General features: G+C 32.2%; 1 protein-coding gene across 1 annotated transcript; it reads right to left on the bottom strand.

Moving 5' to 3' along the window:
• Nucleotides 1-5707: 5707 nt before the first annotated feature.
• LOC104600516 (polcalcin Syr v 3-like) lies at nucleotides 5708-6260 on the bottom strand. Its single transcript, XM_010263534.2, has one exon. It carries the CDS (start codon nucleotides 6179-6181, stop codon nucleotides 5933-5935), a length of 249 nt encoding a protein of 82 aa, XP_010261836.1. The 5' UTR covers nucleotides 6182-6260; the 3' UTR covers nucleotides 5708-5932.
• Nucleotides 6261-16254: the final 9994 nt, after the last annotated feature.

The raw sequence follows: 16254 nt of genomic DNA, 5'->3' as shown, positions 1-16254 counted from the left end.
AGTATTTTTTAGATAAAACAGGCTTGTGAAGTGATGTTTGTCAAGATTACTACACAAGAGCAATGACAGCTATGGTGGAAACCTTAAATAGGTCCTAATGCTCACTTTGGAAAGAGTACAAATGCATACAAATGTATTTATCAAAATTCATGGGTGGATATTGATTGGTCAAAACTCTTTCCCTACCATATCTTTCCTGTATCATAGATTCTCCCAGTGCAAATACATGCGAAATATAATGTTTTGCACTCTATATATTTGTATTTCTGCTCCTTTCAATGTGAACTCTCTTTTCATGTGGCAAAATTCAGTCTAGCAGACCAGCAGTCCTTTGTCATCTAGTAGGGGAATTACTTGGTGTATGGTAAAATCTTGGGCTGACAAGTTTTGGGATGCTGATGTGAGTCTGAGTGAGCATGGCTGGTTGGATTTGTTTTCAAGCTAAAATCTGGAACCTACCCTGTAGGGATTAGTTCTAGGTTTTTTGAATCAGAACCTATTCTATCAAGATTTGGTTTCAGGCTCGATTCCAGCTTTGGTGGTTTCAAGGTTGGTTCTAGGTCTACCCAAAGAACCTCTTCTTTCTTTACCTATAGAAAATGGAACATGTTGTTTAAAAAAATTATTCCATAACATTAAGAATCAAAATAGATAGCTATATATGTTGTTGAATTTAATATAATAGTATATATTATGTTTTCCTTTTTTAGCAGTAAGAAATATAAATGTGACATAATTACATGATCACAAATTGTATCATTGAAATCACAATCATAAAACATTTAAACTTGATTTTCAATAATAATAATAATAATAATATAGAAAGCTTATCACTATAATTTCAATTTTGTAAATATGACCTTTTACACTACTTCTCAATTCACTTAAGTGGTACAGCAGTCAAGTACTAAGACCATAAGACCATGGTCTTTGTAAACATAATTGCTTAGCTTCAAATTCTTACATCCTCAATGTATTTTGGGATTTATTTTAAAGCAATAAGTTTGGTTCCAAGGTCTAATGTTTTCAAAATCAGATTAGACCGAAAAACCAGAAACCGGTCATCTAACTGGTTCCGTTTCAGCCCAGGACCACTTTTTTGGCCAAAAACCATTGATTTGATCAATGAACTGTTGAGTCGGGCAGTTTGTGAGGACAACCCGATTATGTTAGGATACTATATAAGTTCAGTCATTTCAGTCTGTGAGGACTTTCGATAGTTGAAATAGCTGAACTGGATGGTTAATTTATAAATTACTTTGTCTTTTAATGAATAATTTATTCAGGAGATTCCAAGATGGCTGAAGCTGAAGTTAGGTTGATTAAAGGACAAAACAATAAATAATTAATAAGTTCAGCCAATTCAGTAAACTATCTACATACATCCAATTATAAACAAGATAAAAGGACTCTTGTATGTTCCGATATTATCCACTTTGAATATAATAAACAGTTATTGAAAACATTAAAGAAGCTGACTGCTGTCCTCTCTCTCTCATTTGTACACAATTGAGAAAAAAAAAACTGTTTAGTTAAGTGGGGGTAGAGATGATTTAGACTTTGTTCATGCATGACTTAATGATATTTATGTTTTATATTTTAATTAATTTGGATATATTTAGTCAAAAGGACTGAAGACATCCTTCAATTGAGAATTTTCTACTCAATTTCAACTACTAAAGCAGTGAGGTGTCAAGATCACTGTATCCAGATGGAAGATTACATATCTTCTCCTTGTTTTAATAGCTAGCATAGTGGGGTTAGGTGTTTGTACACCTCATAAATTATAAACATTATTTTAATCAATATTTATGGTTATCAAGGCTGTTTTACTAAATAATATAATATAATATTGTGGTGTTTATAATAAGTACATAGTAGCATATATAAGCCTAAATCACAATAAGTTGGCAAAGCTAAAGTACCCTAAAAACACATGGATTAGCCCAAAATTGATAGTTAGCTTGTCTTTTTGTGACTAATTCTATAATAGCACGAGAGTATATTGCTTATAATATTCATAATTCGGTATTAATACATATCGATTAACAGATGTCTTTATTTCATTAAAACTAAATTTTTTTTTTTTTCAAACGGTAGTGTTTGAACCGAGGTCGTAGTCAGATGATCCTGTCAATTGGGCAAAGCCGGGGTGGAAGGATGAGGTCACGCTCCGATATCTGAAACCAAGAAAGGTCAGAAGCCTGAGGAGTTATCCCCAAGTAGATACTCCGATGCTCAAGTTAGTTGAGGAGAGTGGGTAGTCAGGCCGAGCAGTTAGAGTTTGAGAATGGTACGATCCGAGCAAAGTAGCGATATGGAAATCAAGAGTTAGATCCCTTACCTTGAGTAGGAGGTACATTTTTATAGCCGAAGATCCGTGTCCTGGTCGAATGAGGCTTTCGGGGTTGTCGGGATGAGGTTAATCGCCGATGTCTTTGGGATAAGACCTATCCCCAGCGGAGTTGTCCTCATCTATACGATGATCTTCTACCGTGGTCGCGCTTATCCACATGATGCGGCGCTGATGTGGCCGAGGAGATAAGGTAGGCTACGGAGGTGACGCGACACTGACGTGGCCGAGGAGATAAGGTGGCCACATAGGCAACGCGTGGCAGAGCCAGCTCAACCATAACCCGAACAATAGAAAAGTAAAACTAAACATGCATTCTAGGTATTAATTTTCAAGGATTAGGAACAATATATATTACATAAGTTTAACTTTTAATCATTATAAAATAATATTATTTTTTAAGGTGTAGGTATTTAAAAACTTTTATACTGTTGTATACTTGTATATATCTATATATATACATCTTAGCTAAGTATTTGACTATCATCGGCACAATTTTATCATTTTTTTGAAGTGTATATAATAAATTAACATAACTAACCATTCTAAAAAAATAATTAATAATTAGGAGAATTGTAAATGATCAAATTAAAATATCCACATATTATTAAAAAAAAAGTGATTTTTAGCCTACACTCTACCTCAGAATTCTGATTTACAACCTCCTTCTAGTCTACTAGTAGACCCTATAAACTACATTGTGCCCATGAATTTGACATCAATACACGGACAGATTCAGTCCATCCCTAAAAAAATCGTAACTCCACCTAGGGGTGGACTGAACCATAAAAACCCCTAAAAAAATAAAAGAATTCCCACTTGCATACTTTGACGGCCATCTTGAATAAATTGAGGTGATCACAGAGAGCAAGGAGGAGATCAACATTCCTAAGAAAGAGAGAGTTGTTCAATGACCAAATTTTGAAGCTGATATAAATTTAAGAAAAGGATATATGCTTTTCACTCTGACGATGTGTCATTTCAAGAAAACCGGACCCACATTTTCACAAATCAAGCCTCTAAACTCTAAAGTTATCAAGTTATAATTGAAGGAATAGCATTTGCATTCTAGAATCTTACATTTTCACACGCCCATCCCCTTTGGTGCAATTTTCATATACCTATATATAATACCCTTTTTATTTATTCAAGTTTGTATTTTATTTTTATAATATGTTAATTCATTAATATGTCTACATTCAAATTTTCTATTCTATCCTTTTACATCTCAATTTTAGCCATTGGTTCGGATTTTCGTATTATCTATAATATACCCCTTCCGTTTAGGCAAATTTCCACCTTATCTTTATAACCGATTATCTTATTAATAGGTTTATATTTAAATATATATATATATATATATTATTTTTATGATTTCTTATTCTATCCGTGTTTTAAACAATGATTTAAACTTTTATGTCTAAAATACCATTATTATTTGCATAATTTCCTAACTTTACGACATTAGTCAATGATTGGATTAAATCACACCCAACACTTAACATGCTTTAATCACACCCAGAATTAGTCAATGATTGAATTAAATCCTAACTTTACAGCATAGTTTCCTATCTTACACATTAGTCAATGATTGAATCATTTATTTCTCTCTCTCCACTATCTCCTCTTACACATGCTAATGTACGTGCCATGCCACTAGTTTCTATATAAGGTAAGGTGTCCTTGCTAGAGTTAACATGCCAAAGATATGGATTTGCCATTTATATGCATTTAACCCGATGAGTACTCACAACCGGATCCAACTCAACCTATTTAAGTTGATTCAACTAGTGATTCAATCCATTTCCAACCTGTTAAGTGCTCTATATAAATAAGACGGGTTGGGGTTCCATCCTCATTGTAACCCTTTTATCTAAAAGAAAACCTTGGGCTCAAAAAATTTCCATCTGTCCAATCTAAAAATCATTTTCTAATTAATGGCACATTTTGAAAAAATAAAAAAAAAATAATCTTTCAACTAATATGGCTAGGGGGAGTTCGGCTTCTGTCAAGGCAAAGCCCATTTGGGCAGTTTTTACTGTCTCGCATTGAGAATATCTCCGTATTTGTATATTTTATTTTATGGGGAGATATTTCTAATGTAAGATTGTAAAAGGCTGTTAGAATGGTATGGGCAAAGATTTGCCCTGATAGAAGCCGATCTCGATTAGAGGAAAGTTCAAAATGAGTGGTGCGAAAAGTTGAGATGAACCAAGAAAGTGAACACGTGGCAAGCGAGAAGGCCTATTATGTGATGGATGGTTTAAATCATTGACATCATCACTTCACCTGCCTACATCATATAGATCATGTAGAGAAGGAGCCTAGAGGCCCGATTAGCGAACCCAGATACATTCAATCAAGAGACCAAGACTCCGGATCTCCTGCCCACGTCTACCCACAACACATTATCCCTCATGAATTGGGAACATCTCTCCCTGCATAATATTATACAAGAGGATAAGATGTTCTCCATGTGTGGTTGCAATGTTATGTGGGTAGACGTGAACAGAGTTTGTGTGATGACTTATTTTTGGGGTTCAAAAGAAAACCTTTCATTACAACACATTATCCCTCGTGAATTGGAAACATCTCTCCCTACAAAATATTATACAAGAGGATAAGATATTCTCCATATGTGATTGCAATGTTATGTGGGTAGACATGAACAGAATGTTCTCCATATGTGATTGCAATGTTATGTGGGTAGACATGAACAGAGTTTGTGTGGTGACTTATTTTTGGGATTCAAAAGGAAACCTTTCATTCCTAGGATAAATCCATCACGTTGCAATACAATTGGAGAGCTGGTAGTATATTGTGCTGGCCGTGCTGAGCATTTCTTAGAAATGCAAGCCCAAGGCCCATCCTGATGCAGTTGAAATTCACGCTTAAACTGCTAACTAGGGGCCCATAATTGTTTATACATGTTCTCGTATCCACTCCAGACCCAAGACCACCCCAAAATCCTGTTTCATTGCTGGAATGGTTTGGGCTTATTTTACGACCCAAAGAATTTCGGTCGGGTTGAGTTTGTGCGGAGCAGGTGGGGGCTGGGGATGAGTTTGAGTATACGAGGAAGCCTAGATGCCTGTTTGGGAGGGCTGAAGCCTGAAGCACAGCAAGGTGGGACCCACAAAGATAACTTGGGATTGGGAGGGCCTATGCCTTGTGCATAAAAGGTCTTTTCACTCTCCACCTGTTTGGTTCAATTGAGAAATGGAATCCGTTGGAATGGATTTTCATTTCCAAACTGTTCGATTTCAAACCCCTATTCCCACTAACAAATGGACCCTTCATTCTTCCCAATGATCTGAAAAAATTGAAAAAAAAAAACAAAAGCGACAAATGGGATAGTTGTAAAAGGCTCGTATATAGCATGGCGTACATGGCTTCAACATTACAAGAATACTTACATGATCACATCCGAAAACCAAAGGAAATCGGTTCTACCAAACAAGGCTTTAATGAGCAATACAAATTAAAAGAACTCGTATAGCTGCACCTGCACCCTCTCATATATTAACGGCCGGGGAATTCCAAGCATATAATAGCATAGCGAGAGAAAGGAGGAGTGATTTAGAATATCTTAGCAACGTCCTTCATCAACCCACGGTTGGCGTTACAGAAATCGGTAAACTCCTGGAAAGAGATGTAGCCATCACCATCAGTGTCGATCTCAGCCATCATGCGTTGGATTTCCTCCGGAGTAGCCGCGCCCAATTGCTTCAAGGTTTCGCCAAGCTCGGCAGAGGATATCTGGCCGTCGCCATTGATGTCAAACCGCTTAAAGATTCTCTCCCTCATAGCCAAATCCTCATCGGCCATCTTGAATGTTGGCTTTGATATTTGGTTACTCTTTATGGGTTGGGGGAGGACAGGTTCTGTTCTGGGTTCAGATGTTAGTGAGAGGACGGTTATAAAGAGGTGTAATCTGAATTGTAGGATCTCCCTTGGGACTTCTCGGCTTCTGTCCTGGCTCTGCGCGGCGAGCGGATCGCTTGTTCACGTAGTGTTTTAGAGCATTCTTCGGTTGGATGTGAGGGTCTGGTCTTACAATTTGCCATTTCTCCACGTCTCTCGCGAGCATTCGAATTAGATGAAGTGACGTTTTGATGGAACCACATCTAGCTGCAAGAAAAAACTAAAATCGAACGGAACCGATGAGACTGAACCGAAAATTTCAGTTAATCGAACTAGTTGGTTCGTTATTTTAAAAAATCGAAGGTATCGCTTCAATTTCGGTTAATTCATTAAAAAAATTTTGATTAGTATACATACTAAATATAAATATTATATGTATATTATATATATTTTTTAATATTTTATATTATAGATTAATAAATATTTTTGGATATATAAATATGTATTTATATTATATAATATACTATTTATTATTTAAAATATAATATATATATATAACTGAAAAACCAATGAACCAAACAGATGGTTAATTGATTGGCTTTGGTTTAGTTTTGGTTACCAGTTTTCTAGAAACCAGTAGTACTGGTTTGGTTTCAAAAATAAACCTATGGTTCAATTAATCGAATCGTAAACACCCCTAATCACATCAATAAATCTAAGGTTATGATTTTCACATTTAACCATATCCTACTACAATAGTATCATAGCAAAAGTGAACTCTTTATATAATGGATTTTGATTCTAGAAGGAATAGGTGGCAAATTATTGGTTTTAGAAGACATTAGAGGGGCCCGTGCGATGCACAGGACGGGGCACCCCTCTTTGTCCCTCACCCCCTAATTAAGACACTCTACCCCATCCCCGCCTTGTCCCCGGTGGCAGGGTGGGTTCAGGGTGAGACACCCATTGGGAAATCCTCAATTTTTCCCCACCTTAACCACCTAAAAATAATCTAATTTGTGCATATTTTACAAATAGGATTATGGGAAATTTGGGGCATTTTAGGAATTGGATTGTGACAAATTTGGGGTATTTTATAAATGGAGTTATGGATTCTAAGATTATAAGTATACGAGGAAAACTTAGAGATATTTTAAAAATCAATATTAAGTCTATGGATATTTTTCTAATTTAACATCAGGTTCGAGAAATTATATGCAAACCACAACCCTTCCCCTACCCTAATTTGGGGCAAAAATATTTTCCTTGTCCCCACCATGCCTCTGCTCCATCCCCATTTAAGATTTGAGAAAACTCACCATGTTTGGGGTGGGGCAGGGTAGGGCCCCAGTTTTACAGGAAAATTTGTCATCCCTACAATTATAATAATTTTCTATAACTAATTAACTAATAGTAAATTAAATAACAATAAATTACAATATAATATGACAATTTCCAAAAAGTATTGAAATTGCTTTTGATTAGCAGTAATGTACAGTAAATTAATTATTTATGGTAACAATTAATTAGTGCGAATTAATGTAAATTATTTACTTTTTAAGCCTAAATTATTAAATATTAATAATTTTTTTAAATTATTTAATAATTAGTTATTTAAATAATAATAATAATGGATTGTTATTTAAATAATCATGAAATAATTTCTGATAGATTAATTTCCTAATTTAATTTTCCTAAATTTTTAACAATTATTTAATTAAGTAATAATAATAGATTATTATTTAAATAGTTTTGGAGAATATTTTTTCGTAGATTAATTTCCTAATTTTTTAATTATAAATTATTTAAAAAACAATTATGTATTATTAGTTAAAAAGTTTCCCTAAATTATTTGATGATTGTTATAGAAATTAGTAAGTTACGCTATAATTATTCTAAAAACTTAATGAAAATTTATTAAATTACAATGATTAATGTAAATTACGCTAAACATTGAAATTTTGAACATTTATTAATTAAGCAAAAATTATTAAATAATGGATTGTTTATTAATTTCTGGTTAGTTAATTTTGGAAATTGTTTAATATTTTTAAATAATGGGTTGTTTCTGAAAGAATTATTTCATAAATTTTTGGTACATTATTTTCCAGAATTTTATAATTTCATAACTAATGGATTATTATTTAAGAGAGTAAATTATTATTTGCTAAATAATTATTGAATTACTATTTAGTAATCATTGATCAACTATTAGTCATTGAAGTGTCACTATTAGAGAGGGAAAGGGGAGTGATGAGGTGGTTTTATGAGGTAGTAAGGAAGGCTAAAATAAGAGTTCTCAATTGGGGTAAGGGAGAAAGCTTAAGCCATTTGACATGGCATATTTTTCTTTACTAAAATACCCCTCCTCTTGAATTTAGTTCATCTCCATTGAAAGAGCAGAAAATGTAATTAAAAGAATACCATTAAGTACATTTAATTACCTCTCATTAAGTCTCATATTTAAGCCATTAAATAAATCACATTCTTTCTCATTGGATCCAACATGTATACTTTTGTTTATCATCATTAAATTCCACTAATAAATCCATACACAATAAATATTAATAGAATGAAATTTTATATTTTTAAAATAAACATAGAAATGGAATCATATTTTTTATCTAGGTGGTGGGTAAGTAGTTCAACCATTTGGATGAAATGGATAATTTCATGTTGTTATAAATAAATAATACAAATTTAGAAATATAAAAAATACTTTTGTTTATCATGATTAAATTTCACTTATAAATCCATACATAATAATTATTAATAGAATGAAATTTTATATTTTCAAAATAAAGTTAGAAATGAAATCATATTTTCCATCTAGGTGGTGGATAAGTACTTCAACCATTTGGGTCAAATGGATAATTTCATGATGTCATAAATAAATAATACAAATTTATAAATATAAAAAATATAGAAAAAATTTTGAAAAAAATTGGACACGTTTCTATTATTATATATTTGTCATATTAAAAAATAAGTATGATAAAATAGACAAAATTTTATTAATGATGGACATCAAATATACAACTTAAAACCGATGGGAAATTAAACTGTCTTCTTATCTAGGGGGTGGGTTAGTGGTTCAACCTTTCAGGTCAAATAGCTTAACCCATGATGTATAAATAAAAATAGAATAGTACAAGAAAAAATGAAACAATTTTGGGCACATCTATAATACTATATGCTAATAATATAAACAAAAATAAGTATGATAAACAATAATTAGTTTATATGAAATGCAAAATATAAAACCAATTTGAAAATTAAACAATTTTCATATCTATATGGTAGTTAGGTCAATGATCTAACATTCTAGGTCAAATGGATCTCTCTCTCTCTCTCTCTCTCTCTCTCTCTCTCTATCTATCTTTCTATCTATCTATCTATCTATCTATCTATCTATCTATCTATCTATATATACATATATATATATATATATACATACATACACTCAAAGAAAAATATAAGCTTTGTATAAAGCATTTTGATATAGTTCTATTGTAATATATTCACCATATTAAACAACAATAAATGTGAAAATAAGAATTACTTTTACCGATGATGAAAATGGAATACATGATTTAAAATCAACCGAAAAAGAAAAATGGTTTTTCCATCCAAGTGGTGGGTTAGTAGTTAAACTATCCATGTCAAATGGATCAACACATGATATTATTATTAAATAATAAAATACATAAAATTCTAGAAAATTAGAAATTTGTCGATAATTTTGGGCACATTCTATAATATTATATGTTTATCATATAAAAAGTGTGATTAATGAGAATTATTTTCAGTAACGATAAAAATGGGATAAAAATTAGGATAAAAAAATAAAGAGCATTAATGTCTAACACATGACCTAACTAACCATGTCAAATGGTTCAATAATTTAATTAGCTAGGTCATCATAGGCAAGTGGTTTGGTCGGGATGCAAACAAATCATATCAGATTTGAATCAGGGTATATTCAAATCTAATATGATACAAAGATTCAACCAGACCTCATAAATATTGATTCGAATCTGAATCCGATCAAGATGTCGGATATTCGAATATGATACGATCTAATTTAATTTAAAAATAATAATAAATTATTAAAAGAAAAAAGGAAAAAGAAAATATAACAGTTGAAATAAACAAACAAAAAATATAAGTATTTTTTAAACTATTTCTGTCATATAAAAAGTTTACAAAAATTCAATATAAATAACATATTTATAAATAAATAATAAATAGGGATGTTCACGGGTCGAGTTGGGTCGGTTTACACGGGTTTTCCCAACCAACCCGACCTGGTCGGGTTACATGAGGTGGAAACCGAAACCGACCCACTGATAGGCAAAACCGACCTAGTCGGTTTGAGTCAGGTTGGGTCGGTTTCGGTCGGTTTTGGTTTTGCTCCTGTACAAAAATGATAGAGAAGCCTAGAACTAGAAGGACACCTAATTCTAATTGTAATTGCCTAATGGGTTGCCTATTTGGTGTAAAAGACTATAAAAATTAGGATAGTAGAAGACTAATTAAGTAGGAACTAGAAGATAGGGTTGTTCTAGTTCTAGTAGAAGACTAGTTAAGTAGGAAACTAGGAACTACTGAACAAGAAAACTAATTGGTTCGGTTTGGTTCGGGTCGGTTTCGGTTTCGGTTTTCACATAAGAAAATCAAAACCGACCCGATATATCGGTTTATGATTTTTCCCAACCCGAAACCGACCGGTGCTGATGAAAACCCGGCCGACTCGGGTTGGATCGGTTCGGGTTGGTCGGTTTGGGCCTTCTTATGAACAACCCTAATAATAAATAACACATATATTACATATAAATAATATACATAAATACTATATATATAAATAATTGATTTGACCACAATATTAACAACCAGTGCTCAAACAATATATTGGAATTGCATTTCCTCTTGGTAAATAAGTAATTTTTATTATCTCATTAATTAAATAATAAAAAATAAAAATATAGAATATTTTATAAAATTTATAGAAAAATTTGAACATGCATTAATATTATATATTCTTCATATTAAACAAAAATATGTTTGAAAAAAATGAGAATTATTATTAGTAAAGATAGAAATGGCTAAAATGCAATGAAAAAATGAATTATGCTTTAATCATAGCCCATTTTCCTGGTTAAATAGGTTAATGGTTCAACCAGCATGGTCATTTAGTTGTTGATTATTATCATCATCATCATTTGATACTACCACGTGCAAAAATAAATGTGAAAATAAGAATTAATTTAATTGATGATGAAAATGCAATACAAAATTTAAAATCAACCAAAAATAAAATAAAAAAAAATTGTTTTTCCAACCAAGTGGTGGGTTAGTGGTTCAACTATCCATGTCAAATGGATCAAGACATGGTGTTATTATTAAATAATAAAATTCTAGAAAATATAGAAATTTGTAGATAATTTTGTGTACATTCTATAATATTATATATTTATCATATAAAAAAGTGTGATTAATGAGAATTATTTTTATTAATGATAGAAATGGGATAAAAATTAGGATAAAAAATAAAGAGCATTGATGTATAACACATGACCCTACTAACTATGTCAAATGGTTCAATGATTTAATTAGGTAGGTCATTGTAGTTAAGAGGTTTGGTAGGAATGCAAATAGATTGGATTGGATTTGAATCAGGGTATATTCGAATTTGATTCAATCCGAAGATCTGATTAGATCTTATAAATATTGCTTCGAATCTGAATTTGATCAAGATGTTGGATATCCGAATCTGATATGATACAATTTAATTTAAAAATAATAAATTATTAAAAGGAAAAGAAAAAGAAAAATATAATAGTTGAAATAAAGAAAGACAAAAAATATAAGTATTTTTCAACTATTTTTATCATACAATAAGTTTACAAAAATGTAATATAAATAACATATTTATAAATAAATAATAAATAGCATATATAATATATATATATATATATATAAATGATATATATAGTTGATTTGACCACAATATTAAAAACCAATATTGAAACAATATATTAGAATTGCATTTCCTCTTAGTAAATAAATAATTTTTATTATATCAAAAATTAAATAATAAAAAATAAAAATATAGAGTTTTTTATAAAATTTATAGAAAATTTTGAACATGCATTAATATTATATATTCTTCATATTAAACAAAAATATGTTTGAAAAATAAGAATTATTGTTAGTAAAGATACAATGGCTAAAATACAAAAGAAAAAAAATGAATTAATGTCTTAATCATAGTCCATTTTCCTGGTTAAATAGGTTAATGGTTAAATTAATAAGGTCATTTAGTTGTTGAACATTATCATCATCATCATTTAATATTGCCATGTGCAACAAGCACGCACTTTTACTAATATATATATATATATAGATAGATAAATAGATAGATAGATAGAGATAGAGAGAGAGAGATAGAGAAATGAGTGCTCAATATCCCAAGCATGGTTCAAAGTATCGATATGCCTCTGCTATTGGTACTTTGAACCACGCAAAAATATATATTTTTTTATTTTTTTCAAAATTTGGTTTTTGGATAGTTTAATACTCATATTTATCATTAAAAAATAATGGGGTCCCGAAACATTTGTAAACTAGCATATCGGGACCCAAAAAATACAATACGATACACCCAATACGGAGCATACCGTATTGATTTTTTTAACCTTGATCCCAAGAATCCCGTATGTATTAATATGCATCATTCAATATGCATAAATTTTATAAGGGTAAATGTTTTAAAGTACTCTTATGTTTAGGAATAAAGCCTTTCCTTTGAAGATTAATAACTTTGTAGTGATGCCCTACCTCAATTCTTAAAAGTTAAGAGTAATTTTAATAAAAAAAAGTATATTTCCTTGAAGTTACATCATAGGAAATTTTTGCATAACACATATATCAAAACTTTGAACCTCGGTGAAAAGGAAACAGTGAGAGTATTAGATATATATGTGTATATAATAGAATTATGAGTTTTGCAAGGACAATTTTTTTTATCCAATAACTGATTATTCTAATAATTAAGTTTGTGCTTACAATTTTGTTTGTTCCCAAAGTAAATATCACATTTAATGTAACTATCTATAAATTTTTTCTATTATTTTTCTTCCCTTTCAAGTACGACCTGAAGCCCAGTCTTTTATAAATTATTAAGATAATAAAAGATCATGAGACCCTACCACTTGCCCTGCAGCAGGTGTTTTTGTCTCTAAAATGTTCCTGCGTGCTGATCTCTAACCCAACTGACCCAACTTTTCAGATACACCAGGATTAGGTTGGGGATGAGTAAAAATGTTTTCATTGTAAATTTTTTGGGGGTGAAAATTTTTTTCTATCAGTTTTATACGAGTTGTCACTCCACTGAAGCTCGTCGTCGCTCCCCTTGGTGAGTTCTCAATTCTCACACTCATTAGAGATTATTGTAGAGCCCTACTTCCAACTATGAGATTCATCGTCATGTTGTGGCCCATCATGCCTATTACTTTGCAGTTTGCTCCAAGAAAATCATTGGCCTCGTTATCCTAATTTTATTGTTCTCTCTGTAATCTTTTAATTTTCAACACTGAATACTGCAATTGATGGCTGTATTAGAGGCTGTTTAACCAATAATAGCATCCCACGGCAACTGACAAGAACTACATTCTCTTACTTTCCCATCAAGTGCTTATGAAATGGGCCGGGATAAGAATGTAAATTTCAGCTTAGTTGGGATTTGATGGTTTGCGATCGGAAGCTCCTAGTTGGAAGATTATTTGAACACTAGTCGTGTAGCGAGTTGGACCAAGCTGCAAGATAAAGGATCAAAGAACCCAGGGTGATTAACCTGGCGAGGTTGCTCCGATGCTTAAATTAGTATTGTATTCTAATTGTGAGTTGAAAGCTTAGATGCAAATAGGCTAGTGAGCAAGTAATCGTGCATACCTGAGTCTTGAGGGTTGATGCCCTTATATAGCTGGGCTACCGTGGGTCTCACAAAATGCTCCCAGAATCCTCGGCCCGCGATGTAGGGATCCGTTCCGCTTTGGAAGGAGTGTAACGCATTAGTTAATAAGACTTATCGTTTCCCTCTGATTCAGGCAGGATAAGGATAAGGCCTATAATTACAAAGCGTGATTCCAAAAAGTTCAGAGACAACTGATAAGCTTCTAGGTTCATTTATGTGGCTCCTCGGCATACGTGGGTACCGAAATACTCCGGCTTCAAAATAACCAAGCACCCAAAGTCCCCCGATCTGCTAACATGACACTACATACTTATTTATTGTCTAACTACCAAACCGCATCCACGTATTCTTTACTTATTAGGTTGGACCAAATCACTTCTCATAAGGATTAATTTGAGAATGAATTTTATATAAACATTATTAATTTATATATGTAGGTACTAAGATATTTTTTATTGATATAATGCAAGGTTCGGTTTGAGGGAAGTAATCTGTGAAGTTGAAGCAGTGAAAAATATTTTAAACTTTGCAGGCCCATAATTAATCTAATAGTGGATCATGTCTGTGAAATAGGATATGTATTGACAACCCCGGCCCACAAACGCGACAAGCCTTTGTTGTGAGAGACGTGCGTACGGTACGGCAGGTATTTGGATCCATGTTCTTATATTATGCTTCAGTATTTTGCAATTATTTGTTAACTTTGGCTCAATAACTTTAGAAAGAAGGAATATGTTACTATGTTTATTTTATTTTAGGAAGTTCAACATATTCTACACCTTTCTCATCAGTGGAGCTCAGATCTGCTGCCCACAATTCGCTACTCATAGATCTCATCCTATACTCATACATAATATTACAACTGTGCATTGAAAGCATCTTCTCACTTGTATGTTGTCAGGATAGGAGTTGAGTAGATTCAGATTCTTAGGAGACATTTTTTTTTAGATTTTAAGAGGGAGAAAATTGGTCAATGGGATTTTAATTTCTATTGACCAAAAATCTCATGTTCTTTTTTTCAGATTTATGTAGAGATGAGGGAAAGTTTATTTTCTTACCTAGGGGGAAAGTTGTCAACACTTGAATGAGACAAAAATACCCTTTTTAATAAGAGATTTTTATAGCTAAAATGGTCATTGCCTTATTTACATACAAATAAAAGAGCATGGATAAATTCACTTACCCGTGTAAGTATTTCCTAAGAAAAACTTATTCAGATAAATGTATTTACCCGAATAAATAACTTACCAAAAAATAAACAGAACCTTAATAAAATAAAAAATAGATTGCAATCATTTCAGCATCAATAAAAATGTGAGTGGTTTATTAAATTAAGGGATAGATCAATGACGCTAGAAAGGTATGGCACCAATTACCGAAAAAGCTTTGAACAATCACACTCTCCCATACCAACTGATTGTTTACTACTTTTATCATAGTATGATCCTTTACTTACAGGATCAGTAGTGTTTTGGAAGAGATCAGAACAAAAACTCATTCATGGCCAGTAATTCTTGAATATGCTCGTCCATTGCACTCAAAATTTGTAGATCCGTCAAGTGTAGTTGATCAAGATGTGTCAGATTATGCAGAGCCATTGGTACACAAACGCCAGACTTCCAGCTTCAGTACCAAAGTTTTTTTTTTTTTTCAGTTTTATTAACATATGAATTGTTAAATTTATAATTTTTAAGCATTTGGAAACGCCAGACTTCCAGCTTCCCAAGTATACTGACGTGTTCGATCACGGTTGGTTACGTAGCCTGCGTTACAAGTTTATGTTTGCATTAGATCCGGATGTCGATTGGTCTAACTAGATAGTACCAAGATCATTTAATGCTTAATGAATATCTACACGAGAAATGCTCGATGCAACGCTGGTTTATCTTCCACCTCCTGTTGATAAAGTGGGACCCATGATAAGACATTTCCAGCTCCCCCCTACAGCGTGATTTCGACCTTCGATGTATTGCTGTGACGTTTATCGCAGTGATATATGGAGAACATATGTATTGTGGGTACTCATGAAACTCGATAAAGCCGCGTTGCAGAAAAAGTGAAT

Source organism: Nelumbo nucifera, chromosome 3 (genome assembly GCF_055504915.1).
Source record: "Nelumbo nucifera cultivar China Antique chromosome 3, China Antique-T2T, whole genome shotgun sequence".
Lineage (NCBI taxonomy): Eukaryota > Viridiplantae > Streptophyta > Magnoliopsida > Proteales > Nelumbonaceae > Nelumbo > Nelumbo nucifera.
This window is presented reverse-complemented; position numbering and strand designations above follow the sequence as displayed.

Excerpts from the sequence above, each read along its gene's own strand:
- LOC104600516 (XM_010263534.2), bottom strand. The coding sequence starts at position 6,181 with ATGGCCGATGAGGATTTGGCTATGAGGGAGAGAATCTTTAAGCGGTTT.